Source organism: Lachnellula hyalina (assembly GCF_007821495.1).
Source record: "Lachnellula hyalina strain CBS 185.66 chromosome Unknown contig00135, whole genome shotgun sequence".
Lineage (NCBI taxonomy): Eukaryota > Fungi > Ascomycota > Leotiomycetes > Helotiales > Lachnaceae > Lachnellula > Lachnellula hyalina.
The window spans coordinates 36,257-53,791 of record NW_022157249.1 but is presented as its reverse complement, the minus strand read 5'-3'; the positions used below and the strand labels follow the sequence as shown (position 1 = coordinate 53,791).

The 17,535-nt window shown below is 45.2% G+C and overlaps 6 protein-coding genes across 6 annotated transcripts; 1 reads left to right on the top strand and 5 right to left on the bottom strand.

Annotated features, from left to right (window-relative positions):
- Positions 1 to 493: 493 nt before the first annotated feature.
- LHYA1_G007602 (uncharacterized protein) lies at positions 494 to 1,101 on the bottom strand (the record flags this gene model as incomplete). Its single annotated transcript, XM_031152531.1, has 3 exons — positions 494 to 514; positions 585 to 850; positions 921 to 1,101. 3 exons carry the CDS (start codon positions 1,099 to 1,101, stop codon positions 494 to 496), a joined length of 468 nt encoding a protein of 155 aa, XP_031003122.1.
- A 2,641-nt stretch (positions 1,102 to 3,742) lies between these two features.
- LHYA1_G007601 (putative xanthine/uracil permease) lies at positions 3,743 to 5,722 on the bottom strand (the record flags this gene model as incomplete). Its single annotated transcript, XM_031152530.1, has 5 exons — positions 3,743 to 3,923; positions 3,980 to 4,460; positions 4,510 to 5,043; positions 5,095 to 5,503; positions 5,555 to 5,722. 5 exons carry the CDS (start codon positions 5,720 to 5,722, stop codon positions 3,743 to 3,745), a joined length of 1,773 nt encoding a protein of 590 aa, XP_031003123.1.
- Positions 5,723 to 6,784: 1,062 nt separating this feature from the next.
- LHYA1_G007600 (uncharacterized protein) lies at positions 6,785 to 8,660 on the bottom strand (the record flags this gene model as incomplete). Its single annotated transcript, XM_031152529.1, has 5 exons — positions 6,785 to 7,010; positions 7,072 to 7,896; positions 7,951 to 8,135; positions 8,206 to 8,347; positions 8,419 to 8,660. The coding sequence occupies 5 exons, from the start codon at positions 8,658 to 8,660 to the stop codon at positions 6,785 to 6,787; spliced, it is 1,620 nt and encodes a 539-aa protein (XP_031003124.1).
- A 1,845-nt stretch (positions 8,661 to 10,505) lies between these two features.
- On the bottom strand, positions 10,506 to 12,465 carry patI_0 (Cytochrome P450 monooxygenase; the record flags this gene model as incomplete). The annotated part of the gene is made up of 5 exons (XM_031152528.1): positions 10,506 to 10,792; positions 10,857 to 11,541; positions 11,699 to 11,834; positions 11,940 to 12,224; positions 12,299 to 12,465. The coding sequence occupies 5 exons, from the start codon at positions 12,463 to 12,465 to the stop codon at positions 10,506 to 10,508; spliced, it is 1,560 nt and encodes a 519-aa protein (XP_031003108.1).
- An 869-nt stretch (positions 12,466 to 13,334) lies between these two features.
- LHYA1_G007598 (putative short-chain type dehydrogenase/reductase) lies at positions 13,335 to 14,230 on the top strand (the record flags this gene model as incomplete). Its single annotated transcript, XM_031152527.1, has 2 exons — positions 13,335 to 13,631; positions 13,682 to 14,230. 2 exons carry the CDS (start codon positions 13,335 to 13,337, stop codon positions 14,228 to 14,230), a joined length of 846 nt encoding a protein of 281 aa, XP_031003109.1.
- A 521-nt stretch (positions 14,231 to 14,751) lies between these two features.
- Positions 14,752 to 16,664, bottom strand: patI_1 (Cytochrome P450 monooxygenase; the record flags this gene model as incomplete). The annotated part of the gene is made up of 7 exons (XM_031152526.1): positions 14,752 to 15,052; positions 15,105 to 15,261; positions 15,319 to 15,353; positions 15,406 to 15,869; positions 15,929 to 16,088; positions 16,152 to 16,436; positions 16,492 to 16,664. The coding sequence occupies 7 exons, from the start codon at positions 16,662 to 16,664 to the stop codon at positions 14,752 to 14,754; spliced, it is 1,575 nt and encodes a 524-aa protein (XP_031003110.1).
- Positions 16,665 to 17,535: the final 871 nt, after the last annotated feature.

Here is a 17,535-nt window from a genome sequence, read left to right as displayed (position 1 = left end):
AGACATAGTAAGATTTACCTGCATCTAGCTACAAGCGAGGGGAATGAAAATAATAAAGAGGGAGGGAAGGTCTAGTTATATTTATGTGAAGTATTTATCGTAGTGATTGATTGATCAACGTTGTTGTGAAGATGCGAAGTGATGTGATGGAAGCGGGGAAGGGGGTTTAGGGGCTCGCTTAATAAAATAGCAGATGATGATGATGAATACCCACATGATCACTTTCTATTTGGCTTATAGCATGAGCCCTTCTTTTCATTAAATTTGATTACGCGTATTTTCTTTTTAGAGATAGTGTTATAAGGGATTTATAGCGCCTTCTTATTATTCAGATGCCCCCTTCTCCCTACGTGACCTCGTCCTATCACTTCGCTTTTGATCTATGCAATCGAAATCCCTAGATTCCGAGCATGTTAACAAATCAGGCCCAAAACATAGACCCGCGAATACTTACAAATATGCTCCCTCAACGTCTATCCAACACCACGAATCCCTAATTATCAACACTCTCATTCTACCACCACATAATCAGCACCCATCACAGCACAGTAACCTCTAAAACATCAACGCAAACCATAACTCACATCTCGCTGCCAATATTCCTCGTAGCAATTCACATTGTCCTCTGGAGAATAGAACACCAGTCCACTCCCCTTAATCACAGCCATAGGTCCCGCATACGAACTCGCACTCGCGTCCGTGGACACTAGCGTGCCGACTGCGGCTGTGGATGCGTTGGCTGGGATCGTGGCCTTGAGGGTGAAGGGCGTGCTGACTGTCGTTGTCTGCCCGTAGAAGGGCGAGGCGGAGAGGGCGTTGACGGAGGCGGTGGCTTGGGGGGAGGGGAAGTCTGTGGGGGTTAGGGTTGGGCTTGTGGTTTGGGGTTGGGATATGGGGGGAGGGGGGGAGGCAAAGGTTACCGGGTAGGAAATCTGGATAGTAATAGAAGATTGCGGAGTAGGCGGCCAGGGTTACGTTGTTGATGCAGTTGGCGAATTTGTATTGTTCGGCTGTGTCACGTTTGTGGAGAGGCGATGCTGAGAGGAGAGTGGGGAGTAGGAGGATGGTAAGGATGGCGGTGGGCAGGGTTGGATAGATCATTATGAATGAAGTTAAAGGCTGAAGGGGGTTTGGCTTGTGAGGAAGGATGCGTGGGTGAACTTTTGTGGAAGATATTGCAACTTATAATTGACTGAAGAGGAATGTGGAGTGCGAAATAATCGAACATCTAGGATATCGCCTCTACTTATATTCTAAAGCCCAGTACCTGAGCCAGGCTGGTAGCCTCGTTCAGTAACCCCCGTCAGTGCGTCCATCTGCTCCGCGTCCATCTCATCCAATAGTTCTAACCTCAGACCACCAACTGATGACTCTTATCTCAAGCCATCATTCGCCACTTCCCGAACTTCTTTCCTATTCTTCAGAATTGCAATATCCAAGCCGAATATATTACATACGAGCAGCAGAACAGCTAGCAGACCCGGCGCATGCAATTGCAAGTGTGATTAATTATACTTCGTAGTACCACAAGTCTCGTGGGAGCACCGGCGTGGCTTCATTGCAAATCGAAGGTTCCTAGAAAGACAATAAAAATCTAAGTATCTCGTGTTCGGAGCCACATCTAGACCATGAATCACCTTCTCGCCTCTGCAAACCAGGCTGTACTTGGTCTTACGACCAGCCATGACGGCGCACGTCTGCACATGGTACGGGCGCTGATGCAGTTCCCAATGCATATGATATATTACCTGCATCCCGATAAACCGAGATATCCGTTCTCCAAAGCCCTAGCACGCTGTCCGAACAAAATAATCTCTCTTCGAGACTAAGGTAGGTAGTTCCTAAATCGTTTCTAAGCGAAATTTTCACAACCAAAATAGATCTCCTAGACATATTTAATCGTTGCAGATTCGAGGTATAAGATCGCTATATTTGTTCCGCGCCTGTGGGATTTATTTTGCATCTGGCTAGAAGAAATGTGGCCTTCTAGAAAAAGAGTCCTGCATGTAATCGATAGCGCTATATATGCACGTTTATTGCGGCGCAATTAAAGTCCCTGTACTCTACACCTCTACTTGTATACCTACCTACATACTAACCTTTAAATTTCCAATCAGCCAATCGGAACCCTTCCCTCCAAAAGTTAACGACCCTACTAGCGGCCCGTCCCTACCTTACGAGTACGAAGTACGGCAAGCGCCGCAAAGATTCGCGCAAAGATTCGCCCCACGCGATTCAACCTGATATCGTCTCCGTAGTATGCACAAAAAGTTCATATAATTTATCTATCCCCTAAAATTTTGCCTTCCTGAAATAGAAACCTTGCCTTTTGAAAATTCGTGTACGGATAAGGAAGTTCAAGATAATCGAACAGGAAGCTGGTTGGGGATTGTTGCGAGCCGCAGATTGGAAGGGCGCTTTGCCTATTCAGGCATTCTGGATATCCTCTGACGCCCCTTAGTCATCGAGTACAGAATCTGGAAGGTCCCGTCCATACCTGCCTAGGTACGCTCTATAGAGTTAATCTTAATCTTATTTATAGTGTTCAGGTAGGTAGTGTACTGTTTGCAAACGCAGGTACAATATAATCAAACGAAGGAGAAAGAATGCATTATATACCTACCGCTGTATAATAACTCAGCGCCGGTCCTCGGACCTCCGATATTCATAAATTGGCTGTTATAGTAGGTATAATGATTAACATTTAGAGGCAACAAGCAAGCTATTACCCCGAACTCGGAGGTAGGATGCGATAACTCTGCGGGAGTTTAATAAGTACGGAATTGTGAATAACTCTACGTATTGGTTTGCATTGCGAGGTGCAGAGAGATAAACGCTAAGACTGACCTAGTACATATCGACCTCCTCTTGCATTGCTTACTAAGCATAATGTGGACAACTCCATACTTTACACTAGAGTTTAGTTCCTACCTTCCTACTTTAGCCTAATAGTAATATATTAGGTAATACCCAAAACTACATCTCTTATGCTCCATACTAGTACTACTGTATCTCGGATAGAATCTAAAAGCTTGTATCCCGTTTATACGTTAAAGACAGTTTTATTAAGGACTCTAGATCTGAAGGTCTCTTGAAATATCTACACGATGAAGTAGAATTTCTATCATATGTCAGAGGATCCTTACTTTATATAGGCATTAGGAGTGTTTTTCAAAAATGCGATGCAGGCAGTTCACACTACGCGTACTTCTATTCTAGACTATAGCAACAGAATTCTCAGCGTTGCGACGTACACTCTCAACTGATTAAGCTTTGTTTAGTTTGGAACCTATGTCTACAATAGTCACATCAAGCAGACGGACGAGCAGCTAATGAAGAGGGATGGTTGGTGGGAAAAAGGAGCGCTTGATGTGACACAGATGCAGCTGAAGACGATGCTGTGGGAAGGATTTCAAGATCATCCAATCCACGAAGGGTCTTCAGTGTGATGGTTAGCCGAGAGGTGGCACTAAGCCTATTGCGGACATAAATCACCCAAGGTAAAGATCTTGGTCGAAATAGTCAGTCTTATTATACTAAAGCTATATTCAGCACCGATGCTTTTCTTCAAAACTAGTTGCCATTTGTATGCACCATGCAGCAAAATCATATCATCTCAGACTATTATAAAAACATCCATCATGTCCATTTAGGAATGGTTCGCCACCCAGGCCATATACAAGCTCCGACCAGAACGCCAAACAAATTGTTTGAAAACACCATGCATGCCATGATGCTATTCTTAAATCGGCTCCGCTTGTGAACTGAGCTGGTGCACACAGCTCTCTCTCTCAATCCGAGCCTTGGACAAAGCATCGTAAATGGACAATGGCCAGTCATTGATGTTTCCGTCGGCTGAAGGACTACGACTGTCTAGCTCATAAAGGCCACTAGATGGCTCTTCGTGCCAGAAGTCCTTCTTTCTGTAAGATCAAAGGGTTAGAATTGTAAATCCGTACCAGGAAAGGAAATGACTTACCCTTTAGTAGCCCTCACCAGCCAAGCTGGGAGGAAACCGCCCTTGACCTTCCACGTCCACGCTTCCTTGAACTCCTTGTCTGGCGCCACAATGCGACCAAAGGAAACGACCTCGATGAACCAGACAGTGGTGTTTATTATGATGTATGAGACAATACCGGCAATGAGACCGTAGGCAATGGAGTATGTGAATGGCATCACAGCCAGCGTGATGAAGGCTGGTAGCGAGTCTCCGATGTATTTCCAGTTGATGCTCCTAGCAACAGAGGCCATCATCGCGCCAACAATGATTAACGTGCAGCCGGTAGCCCAGGGGGGAATAGAAGCAAATATCGGTGCGAAGAAGATGGAGATGAAGAAGCAGATGCCGGTGACCATTGCTGTGATGCCTGTCTTGCCACCTTCGGAGATACCAGCTCCTGATTCGACGAAAGTAGTGACGGGAGAGAGTCCGAAGAGAGAGCCGATGGAAATTCCAAATGCTGTGGTTCAAACTTAGTATGCGTTAATGAGATGAGGAGATGAACGTACCGTCGACCAGATAAGCAATTGCAGAGCCTTCGAAATCTTGAGTCTCTGGATTGATTGCTCCAGCGAAGCGAGCCATGGAGTAAAGTGTACCAGTGCAATCTAAGATATCAACATACAAGAAAGTAACCAACGCCAACCAAAATTGTCCAGTGATACCAGCAATGTTCCAATCCTGAGCAGCGAGCGTCTTTGTAATAGGGTGGAACGTGACCACTTTCTTGAAGAAGTCGAAGCTATCATTGCCAACGGCAGTGTGAGGGAAGTAGGTGACGGTTGTTGATCGAGGCCAAGAGACTACGGATACCAACAGGATACCAGCGATAATCGCTCCTTTGATTTTGTACGCCAAGAGAACAGCAGTCAAGAAGCCTCCGCCAAAGATGCCAAGCCACATAGTCGGATTCCGCATCTTGGTGGATCCAGGACAAACTCCTTGAACTTGTTCCTCGATTCGACATCCCGCAAGTGTAAGCGGGGTAGAGGTGTTTCCGGTAATGATGCCAATTCCAGCACTGTAAGTCATACCAATAATAGCTAAACATCTGTCAGCATTTTCAATTCACCCAAGGAGACAAAAGAACCTACTCAGATAAAGCCCAATACCAACTGATGAGGCTAATTTGATAGAAGTTGGGATAACGCGAGCAAGCCATTGTCTCATTCCAAGAAGTGATAATGCTACGAAGATAAACCCTTCCACAAACACAGCAGTAAGAGCCAACTCGTAGGTGACCGGACCTGTTCCGTGAAAGCCAACGACCGTGTATGTAAAGTACGCATTCAAGCCCATTCCCGGCGCCAAAGCGATTGGCATATTAGCAAAAAGGCCCATACAGAAAGAGGTGAAGCCTGCGATAGCTGCAGTACCTGTAATGTAGTCTCGGTGGATGCCCTCGAGACAGAGAGTGTAGTCGACATCAGTTGCGCAAGTCGGATCCTTGGCGTCGGTACAGACACAAATTCCTCCGCTGTCAGTCAGGATGGTTGCGTTGACCTGTGACTGTTAGAGCTTTCCCTTTGCGAGATCAGAGAGAGGCAGGCATACGGAGATGATGTAGGCCATTGCAAAGAATGTCGCAAGACCAGCGCGAATCTCGGTCAAGAAGCGCGCATTCTTGCGAGTCTTGATATGTCCTGAGCCTTGTAGGCGAAATCGTCGTCCTACAATGCTACCTGCGACGGCATCGTTGAGCTTTGTTGTAAAGCTAACCATATTCACGGTATTTGCCAAAGATTGTTGGTGTTGAAAAGTTGATGTTGAAGTTGATCTTGATGTTGTTGGAAGAAAAGGTCTTGGGGGTTTTATTAATCGAACAAATGGCGATTTACTTTCAGGAATTGAATCACGCCAACAAGTGGCATAGGCTACAAGCTAGGCCTCGGTGGTCGATGATAACTCTAAAATCACGGGTCAAGATGCTGGATTGGATCGACTGAGTTCTTTTGGGCTTTTTGGAATGATCTTGTCAATAAATGTGAATTTCTATTCGGAATCAACTCCGCCATAACATATATATTTTCTGCAGCGGGTATGATGAGTCTTCCGGAGGATTTTGGATTCATTAGATGGTAGTCACCTGCTTTCTATTCAATTAGTAGGTAGTTTCAAAACTTATATGCCACTATCAATCATTCATCCAGCGCCGCAGAATCGCAGATCACTTAAAAGCCACTAAACGCACAAATATACAAACAGTACGACGTGGAAAGATATATTTATTCATTTGGGTGTAGAGTATATCCATAAGAATGTAAATCAATATTATGCAGAAAATAAAAACATCCGTGAAATACCACGGTAGTCACATGACCAGGGGGCTTGCCTATTTTTGTTTTATCGGAACTCTGAACATTAGTAAATGATTCAACCACAAATCTGACGTTCTTCTATATGTTCTTGAACTAAGTGTCAGTACCAAAAGGCAAGAATTTGTGAGGAGAGAGACTTGGTAAGTTTTATGACATGTCACATGACTACTACTTATTCTTGAATTTGGGAACTCAAAACAAACCGTTGCATACCTGAATTCACAATACTTAGGTACTTGCTATGTCACCAGACTCTATGATGTTGCTTATCTGAAGCTAAATATGTCGAACTGCACCATGTAATCCACTCGCTTCACCCCATCCAGGGGCATCCATCTCTACCTTGCAACAAGTTGAAAATCTTTAAAAGGCTTTAAACTAAATCATCAAAGTGCTTCCATCTATTCAATTTGTTGCTATTCCTGATTACCACACTAGAGTTTCGTGAGCGCTATAAGCGTTCGATTTACTTTGTACCCTGTTGCGGAAGCTTCTTCCGTGGGACGTAAAATTTGGAGATGCTTCGCTCGGGGAATTGCGGACTTTCCACCGTAGCTACTTGGGGTACTTCTTTACGTCGAATTTGAATACCAGGGGCGCCTGATCCGGACATTTCGGACCCTTGCTGATCAGAGTATACCGTCTCCCCTCTGGAAACGGCACTATATCTCTTGCGTTTATAGAAGAAGTAACTATTGGAAACAAGAAGATCAGTATGTCTTTGTACGAAGTTATCAGGAATCTGAAACTTACACGGCACCAGCAATGATAGCAATCAATATTGGCATTACGAGGCCTACACATATGCCAATAATGACCTTTCTATGATGTCCTCCTTTGTTATCATCCCCAGAAGAATCAATCCCGTGGCCATGACTGCTAGTTGAGGCTGGCGGCGGAATGTATGATACAGGAGTTCCATCTGAGGATGTCATGGCTTTGGCATTCGTCCCAAAGGCCACTGTACTAGTCACCGTTACCTGTGTTGAAGGGGTAGAAGCTGCTTCAGATTTCAAGACTGATGTTACGGTAGAATACATAGAAGTGCTCTGCAGCGATGCAGGGCAATCTACAAGGCCCGTGGTCATGCAAGACGTAGCAGTATAAGTAACGGTAGATGTCGTAGAACTTGCATCTCGTCTTTCCACGGCCCCTATGGCTGTTGCTGTAGTCCCTACCGTGGTAGCAGTTTTTGAGATAGCACAAGCATCCGTGAGCGTCGTGTAGAAGATGGGTATTCTTGTACTTGGCGCCGGTCCCCAGTGATGGAGCCCAACAGATACAGTCGCACCAGAATTAGCACCGAGTGCTAGTGAATAGGCTTCCACGACGCGGAGTTCGCATCCGCTTGTGTCTCCTTTAGGAGTCTCTGTGACGTTGGTGACAAATTCGGCAACGTCGATCCAGACACCAACCTCAACTCCAGCACTAACATCACCAATTTTAATCCCCGGGATGGTCAAATCGGAAGGTGTCGCGACATGGAATCCAGCATGTACTCCGACTCGAAGGAGAGCTGTGAGCACGACGCCAGCACCTTGTACTGTTACCGGCAAGAATTCGAAGTCGCCGCCGTTGCTGGAAGTAATTAGCAGATGTTGGAAAAACGGCAGTGGGAAGGTATTGACTTACGATGTGATGCTTGAGACATTTTTGCTAAACATAGCAATATTGATAGCAGCACCATCATGAAGCTTGATATGAAAGCCACTGCTGATATCCATCCCGAGCTCTGCACTTAGAATGAGGTAGATCGAAAGGCATACTAGGAAAATCGAAGTCGTCGATCTCAAAACTGCCAGAAAATATGTCAGAAGCTAAAGTCTTCGTATAATTCTCGGTGGCATCGACAAAAGTGTTCCAAATGTTGTCCGTGTCGGATTTCACTTCCGATGTGACGTTGTGAATTGCCTGGCTGGCATTGAAGTTCCCCTGAACGGTAAATTGGGCAGTAGCTGTGCCCTTAACATAGCAGTCCTGGCAGATGAGTTTGATTCCAGTAGTGTTGTCTTTCTGTACTGTCTCGTCACTACAAATATGCAAATAAGCTGATGTACTAATAGCTGCTAGTTGACTGATATTAAGAGGAGATATTCCTACAAGTCAAACAGTACTACATCATTCCAGTTATTATCTAGTAAAGTGGTATTTGAATTGACGGTGTCCCGCTTGGACTGCGCAGTTGACGCAATAGCTCGTCGGAGAGCGAGCACAGGGTCTGGCGAAGCGGCAGTGCCATCGCGAGTAACATGGATGTTGTTGTTCAGTGGAGCGATACTAGCAGTAGAAATGCTAATACCTATAGCCCAAGTGAGGGCCACTACGCACTTTTTAACTAGCATGTTGCAAGCGTGTAAAGCAGAAATAAAAGTGGTAAAATAAGAAGAGATAGAATTGTCCCGATTTTGTTACTCGACAGATATATGCGTCTTCTTATAAGAGAAACTGGTTAGGTTGGCAATTGTAAACTCCAAATATCCATATCCTAGATTCAGCCCAAAATCTTTTGGTTGTATTTTTAGAAGGGCAATGCTACCTCTAAGCCCGATCTCTCGTACCTTCAACATGCCTCTAAGCAACCGTGCCGCACATACTAGGGAATGCTTACCTACATAGAGTACCGGTCAACAGTTTGCGTGATACAACCAGGGGATGTACGTTTATCCAGGACTGTTTCCCTCATGGTGTGCTTATCCGTCACGGTTACATCGGGACTTTGGGGGCGGTAGACAGGGATTCGAATCCCCGAGCCTCATCCAAAGCGTGGGATTGAGATTTTAGTTTTGTGACGTGTAAGAGGGGTTGGATCCCATAGCCTCATGCTACGGGTGGGCATGAGAAACTGGATTTTAACAATGGCTATCATTTTACCCGAGTACTTGCACAGAGAAAAGGATCTTGTACCACTGTTACTGATTCAACGTCTTTTAGGGTGGGAGAAGCTGTACATTGATTTGAGGCTCTGATCTTACGATTAGGATTTCGAGATTTACTCTCCCACCCCTCCCCCCTCCTCTCCTTAAAGGTTGAAACACGTAAAATCTCCATAGAACGTAGAATCCCATAGAACTGAATAGCTAGATGCTATAGCAAGTGGCCCACTATTCACGGCGCAGGGTAATTGTAAAGTCCTTATAAGGTCCCACTAGGCCTAAGATGCAGTGATATCATTTGCTTAAATCCCCTTTTTATACGGTGGGGCGAGGATCATTAAACTTTATTAAAGGGGGAGAGTATAGAGAGGCTGGGGTTCCAGTTCACAGCCCCCACCACGAAGGACATGAAATCCGCCGCGAGAGCCTTAACACTGATTGTGAGGCTTGGAAATTGAGCAGCCTACATTTTAAAAGCAAAAATGCCACATGTCTTGTATGTGTAGTCAAATTATTATATCGAAAGTTTAAAGTGACAACAACTAGACCCTGCAGGCTAACCCCCAAAGATTTCTCAGCCTGGCTGGTAGAAAAATGAGAACAATCGACGAATGGAAATTTTTGGGGGCACTGTCTTGTAAACTTGCTGTTTAGTTTTTCTAGAGCCTCACCTCGTACGTAGCTCATGATCCGAGGGTGTCGAGATTTGAGGCTGTGTGTCACGCCGCATGGACAAAGCGGGGTCCTTGCAGGCGGTATGGTATTTCTGTCACCCAGCCGCACCTATGTCGCATTTCAGCAGAGAACAAAAAAGCAGAGGTAACGTCGCACTGCGATGGGGTTAAACAAAAGCCAGGAAGTTGAGCAATGAAAGGTTCGCCATGGATATGTGCCAAGCCCCCCTTTCTCGCTTATCTGGATTAAAATATAGGCCCAAGCGGATGCTAAGCCGCAAAATTCAAAGCCTTACCTAGCATGCTTGTTTAAATTCTTGCAATTATCCTGATTGTGGATTTCCTGCTGCAATTATTATCAAGATAGCCTTCCTCATTACGGGGATACGCCGGGTGCCTTAGCCTGTTTTCATCTTAAAAGTGTTTATATAATATCCACCAGATGCATGCAGCATGCTCAATCGATTAAGTACGAGGTCAAAATTAGGGCAATAAAATGGTAATACCATCTATACAGTACATGTCTACCTAAATAGGTGTTCAAAAGAAAAACGTCACGTGCCACACACCCCTTTCACGCCTGCCAGAAATTACAGCAGGAAAGATGGTCTGAAATGCGCATTTGTTCTAGATGTCTTAACTACCGATACTGCTCCATGAATCCATCTGCCTCGCTTCGTTCCTTTATTATCGTAGCAATATGCTCCTTACTTCTGGGCTTAATTCGCACGTTGAAAGGTAATGGTGCTTGCAAAATGCCCGGGTTGTAAGCCTCGGTATCCAATGGCTGTTCCTTGCCTGTAACGGCATTGATTGGCGGGGAAAATTCATATGCCCAGAGTAATTTTGCCGCGATACGCCACATATTACGCTCTGCCAAATGAATTCCAGGACAGATACGACGTCCCGCGCCATAGTTATAGTGGTCTGCAGATATGTTAGGAAACTAGCGTATAATAACGGATTTTAGAGCTTTTTAGTGGCAGCTTACCTCTCTTTAAATAGTCCGATGTACCAGCGTAGTCGTTTGCGAGTTTTGGATGATCAAGATATCGATCGGGGTTGAACTGCTCAGAGTCTTCGTAGATGCTGTCGAGATGATGGATGGCCCAAGTGGCGATGAAAATGGTGGTATCTTTGGGAATGAACATTCCGTCGTATTCATCATCTGCACGCGCCCGATGTGGCAGCGCTGTGACTGCGACTGGTCTCCATCTCATGCCTTCCTTGATGATGCAATTGATATATGGCAGGGAGGCGAAATCAGACCAGGTAGGACTTCGATCGGAGCCACAGCAGGCATCAATCTCTTGACGTGCTCGTTCTTGGACCCGTGGGTTCGCCGCAAACGCTAGAACGAGGGTCAGGAGTTGGGCTGCGGTAGTATCGGCACCACCTTCAACCACTTCGCCCATGAGGTTGTTAAAACTATGATCAGTGAAAGGCGACCCTTTCTTCTCATATTCATCCAGCAGGTTATCAATAATACAGTTACGTCTCTCTCCACGAGCTCGTCGATCGTTGATGATTTGTCGGGCATTTCCCCAAACTCCATCCATAACCTTACCGGCTGAGATTCCGCGGCGTTTCCAGGCGGCCATGGAAGCTGGTATCAACTTCAAGAACGGAAATTCGTCGACAGGAGGATTTGCACCTGGTTCCATGGCCTCGGTCCACTATTATAACAGTATTAGCTATTAAGTTCACAACCTCTGCGTATTAATTTGATAGGATTGGAGAAACTTGCCCTTCCCATAACATCGTATACTCCCTTTTGCATATGTGTCAGCAAATGGAAACGATAAATATTTATCTTGGAATGGAACAACTTACCTTTGCCCAGAAATTATCCGGAGTAGCTCCACGTTGACCATATGTGATCGAGGCAGCTACGGAAGCAGTGTACCGTTTAATCTGATCATAGAAATCTTCTGGCGTCTCCAGCAAGTTTGCCATGAGAACAGTAGACCTACATAGAAAACTATTAGTAAGAAGCACTCTGCTTACGGACTAGTTTGGTCTGAAACTCATTTTTACAGGAAGAAAGAAGGGCGGAAAGTAAAAAGTCACGCACTCGGCCTCTTGCACCTTGTAGTGGTTCTCATCCAGTTGCTTGGGCGAGAAGGTGTGCGAAATGACTTTCCGCTTTTCTCTCCAGGTCGTATCCATTTGCTGCAACGCAACATGGTCACCCTGAGTCAAAAGATTACCAACGTAGCTTTCTGGTCGATCCGAGAAGTTTGCCCCTTTCTCGACGAGAAGCTTGTGGATTGCTTTCCGATCACAAAGAACTACGATATTTGCTGATCCGAGCTTGAGACTGAAAACAGAACCGTATTGTTTTGACCATTCTCGGAACCTGAGCATGGAGATTAGTATACCTGTATCATAGTCTGTTTATCGGGGGGTGGGGGGTCTTAGAGATAGACGTACTGTTTGAAAAGACCTGTAGTTGGGATCTGATGGATATTCCCAAGAATAGGCAGTGTTGGCGGTCCAGGTGGCATGCGTTTGTCGCGTTTCCCAACCTGCAACAGTCGGTAAATTCCGATCAAGATTACAGCGGCGGCGATGCCGAGCCCATAGATTGAGATTGCCATATTTGGAGCTCTTCTGTTGCGTACTAGAAATTTGGTAGGTACTAGTATAAGAGTCCAGAGGAGGTTGATATTTTTATTTATACAGTTGGCCGAAGTTTGAAACGAAAGGTAATCAGGACCGTGCCTCAGACCACTCCCCTAGAATGGATGGGATTTGAAGTAACGGCGTTATCCATCTAGTTAGGTCAAATGTATTGTTCATGTTCCGTCCCCGTCCCACTTAATCCCACTCCCCACAACCCCGCCCCAACCCCAACCCCGCCCCCGCGGCCCCGGAATGTCTCCGGACTAACTTAACATGATAGCACTATCTTCACCCTATATTAAATTACACATTACTAACATAGAGAATTATAATGTAACTTTTCTACGCAATATTTAGAATGCTAAACTGATTTTGATCATCTTGCTAAGCGTTTATAGTAGCAAATCCATTACATATCTATAATTACAAATTTAACTGTAGATGATTACGGGCGTAAAGGGCTAATGCTCACTGCGATCTATTTATCCATCTATCTCTAAATTATATTGCTTAACTACTGCGGAATGTTGTACCGATTTACCAAGTCCCACCTAATTATCACATGTTTATGAAGGAGAATTTGAAAGGAGATAATTCCCGAGGGAGCGGTGTATGGTATACTAGTATAGACATACCGACCGAATATGCACCGTCGCCCTAGCGTATCTTACCCCTCGGAACCCCTGAACTATGTTATTGGTAATTGATGTCATTGTAGTCTGTATATTATTTTCCCGTTTATTAAAAGTGTCTTAACGCTTGCGCTGCTCAAGAACAAGAAATCTAGTAATCTCAACTTCTCATTCTAATCTAGTAACCCATATTCCTCATTCCCACAACAACCATGTCGCAGGAACTGCCGTACAAGTTAGATGGATCCGGTCGACTCCATGGACGAGTTGCAGTGGTAACCGGATCGTCATCCGGCATGGGTCGAGCAATCGCACTCGCAATTGGGCGAGAAGGCGCACACGTCGTTTGTTCAGACTTGAAGGCCGAAGCGGCACAGCATGGCTTCGAGCATGACCGGGCCATACCAACACACACCGTCATCGCCAACAATGGGGGGAAATCAGCCTTCCAAAAGTGTGATATGGGGAAGACGGAAGAAATCTGGTCTTTGATTGACTTTGCGGTCAAGGTCAGCATCAATCACCCTCGAAAAATGGGAATAATCTAACCCGTGCTTAGGAATTCGGCAAATTGGACATCCTCGTAAATAATGCGGGACTATGGTTACCGCTCCGTGACTTCGTCGAAGAGACCGATGAGATGTGGGACGCTATGATGGGGATAAACGGAAAAGGATGTGCCACATCCATGCGCCAAGCCATCAAGCAGTTTCTTCGCCAGCCCGTGGATCCCAAGTCTGGATGTCGAGGTCGCATTGTAAACATCTCCTCAAGTGCGGGAATCGTCGCCATCCGACGAGAAGCAACGTATGCAGCAAGCAAGGCAGCTGTGTCTATGCTTACCAAAAATGTCGCATTGGATCATGCTAAGGACGCCATCAACGTGAATGCAGTCTGTCCTGGAGTCGTCCGGACAGCAATGTCAAGTACGAACTTCAACGATCCTTTAATTATCGCAGAAATGAAAAAGGGAACTCCATGGCCTAGGCTTGGAGAGCCAAACGACATTGCGAATGTCGTGGTCTTCCTGCTTACAGATGAAGCACAGTGGGTGACTGGTCAGAATATTGCGGTTGATGGAGGCTTCACCGTAGGCATACCATTATAATGATTTGAAAAAGTAATCCCAATAAGAATTGCATTATTCAATGTCATACGTCTAATACATTCTTAATACGCATGCATGTGAAGATGTGCAACAAAGATCATGGAATAAAGTAGTCATCTCTCAAGTTCTCAAAATGCGGGTCGATTCCTTTCAAACGCATAAACGCATAAGAGGCTTCAATTTTGTTTCATAACAAGAAATTAAATTTCTTGCAACAAGTTCGGTTGCTGCTACAGCTTTGGCTTTGCGATTTACAAATGCAGCAATGGGTCAATAATACCAGCTGCTCTTTCTTGAGGAACCTTGGAACCATGTTTGCATCAGTACAGACACTATCAAAAGTTGAGGATTTCATAGTTGCACTTGAAAGCTTTTCTGCGTATACCGTATATTTTATAACAACACAGATAATCTCTATCTTGCTCTTATTATTGACCGCGTGATATATTGATTTGCTGCGCTAAAGGTATATTCACTATATTAAGGGAACCTGGTTAAAGTTGTGCAAAATTATAACATCTCTATTCCCACTGCGACATAAACTCCTTGGCCCCAGCCAACTCCCTTTCTATAGCTACAAGATGCTCTTTACTTCGCGGAACCACTCTCACCTTAAAAGGTAGCGGACTGACTAATATGGCCGAGTTATACCCATTAGGATCTAAGGGCACCACATTTCCCTCACTATCCACAGGCTCTGAGATGTCAAATGCCCAGAGCAGTTTCGCAGCAATTCGCCACATATTCCGTTCCGCAAGATGCATGCCAGGACACATGCGTCTGCCTGCTCCATATCCATAATGATGTGAAACCAATGTTAGCCTAAGAAAAGGCATCTAGAGAGGTAAACTTATCTCGTCTATTATAATCTGACCCTACTGCATATTCGGCTGCAAGTCCAGGATGCCCAAGGTACCGGTCAGGATCAAACTTGTCACAATCCGGGTAAATCTTGTCGTTCTGATGGATGGCCCAGATACCAACAAAAATCATACTTCCTTTGGGGATTAACATGCCCTCATACACGTCGTCTGATAATAGTTTAGCTTTATATCTCTCATGAAGAATAGTATAGGATCTCTGCTTACCTTTGTTAGACATGTGGGGTAGACCCGCAGGAGCTCTATTCAAAGTCAGAATAACACACTAAAACCAAGCTGTTGTTGGAAACTTACGTCGGCCGCCACCTCATTCCTTCCTTGACACAGGCATTGATATATGGAAGATTCTTGAAGTCCGAGAATAATGGAGCCCTCTCTGTACCACAAACTTTATCGATTTCCTCCCGGGCTCTCCGCTGCACTTCCGGATACTTGGCAAATGCCAGGATCAAAGTCAATATAGAATTTGCAGTAGTGTCGGCTCCAGCTTCAAGAAGCTCCCCGAAGAGGTTGTTGAATGAGTGTTGAGACATGGGAAAGCCACTCTTCTCAAATTCATCAAGTTTGGAGTCGATGAAACAGTCACGTTTGTCTCCTCTGGCCCTGCGTGCGTCAACAATTTCCCTGGCTTTGGTCCACATATCGTCCATAGTCTTCCGTGTCTTCACCGCCCGTTTCTTCCAGTGCCCAGGGAACAATTGGAGGATGGGAATCTCATCAACTGGAGGATTTGCTCCGGGTTCTTGTGCAGTAAGCCACTATAAATGTGTAAGTAAACTGATTGTGAAAACGATGACCATTTTCTAGAGGTTTTTACCTGTTCCATCAACTCATAGAGATCCTTGTACCAGAATGAGTCGATATCAGTAGCTCTCTGTCCATACAGAAGGGTGGCTGCTACCGAAGCTGTGTAAAGCTTAGCCAGCTCGAATATCTCATCTGGCCGCTTTAAAAGATTGTTCATGAAGAAAACTGCTCTTCACAAGTAGTCCCACGTCAGCTCAGAACTTCAACTACAAAAAGGTAACGGATTCCCTTACTCAGCCTCTTGAACACGCCAGTGCTTTTCGTCGAGCATTTTTGGGTTGAGGTTGCGGGTTACGACTGATCGTTTCTCTCTCCAGGATGGAGTTTGATTTTGGAGCGTTAAGTGGTCTCCATGAGTAATGTAATTGGCCACATATTGGGGAGGTCTGTCGGAGTAGATGCTGCCCTTCTTATCAAGCAAGTCGTGAACGGACTTGCGATCGCACAGAACAATGATGTTGGACCCGCCAACCTTGAGTGAGAAAACCGAGCCATACTCCTTGGACCAGGCATGGAATCTAAATTTTAAAAGTTAGATTAGGATACTATACTTCATTGTTTTCTTTCTCTTACTTTTTGCCCAAACCAGTGGTTGGAATCTGGAGCGCGTTGCCGAAAAATGGGACCGTTGGTGGGCCTGGTGGCATGCGAGAATCACGCCGACCAATCCGTAATACGCGGTAGATAGAAATCGCTATAAGCGACACGACTATGTACGGAACGTAGAACGGAATTGGAATAGACATATTTGAAAGATAATTCTTGTTCAAAGGTAGCCAAATCAATCACAAAGCCAATTCTGGTGTGAAAGAAGCTGGAGAGGTATGCTGGGTCACCGGAACTCTTTATCAACCAATACCAGGGTGCACGTTCCAAATACTTTTGGGATTGTGGGGAGCGGGGTGTGGGGTCACTAGTTGTTACGGAGTGAGCCAAAGGATTTCCGGACTCACTTCGGAAACCTAAGCAATAGACTTAAGAGTGATAGACAAGGTCGCTATTCACATGGGGAATCGAAACCATTACAGTGGCTATGCAACCTTTCTGCAACGAACTATGCCCCGCCTGTACAGTATATCCCCTCTATAGAGAGCACTAGTCTTATTATACTTCTATTTAGCTTGTTGATATATATTTGCTAGCGAATAATGAGATCTTGACATACACAGGGCTTCAAACATCCAACATCACTTAAGGCCCTAATTGAAAGTTTATCAAAATGACCTTCTATTAAGTTTCAACCCGATTTTATATGCGAATCTGGTTTGGTAGCTGTTTACGCTCTAAATAAGTGGCGCCAGACACGTGCAGATCAGCGCTAGCGAAACCCAGAAACATCGTATCTGGGAACGCTACTCCGTACTTTGCAAAAGATACATGAGATCGTCAAACAGATCAAGGAGGGAAGCCAAATAAGGAAGTTGCATAAAGAAGTTGAATGCAGTGCCGTAAAACAGCGCTGCATCATCGCACAGATTTCGCACCCCCCTGCATCCATCCCATCTACGTATAGTACCGAGCCCACGGCACGGCCCATGGATAAGTTTCGCTCCGTGCTCAATATAGAGAAAGAGTAAAACGGCTTCCAACACCGAAACTGATCCGCATCTCAAGACG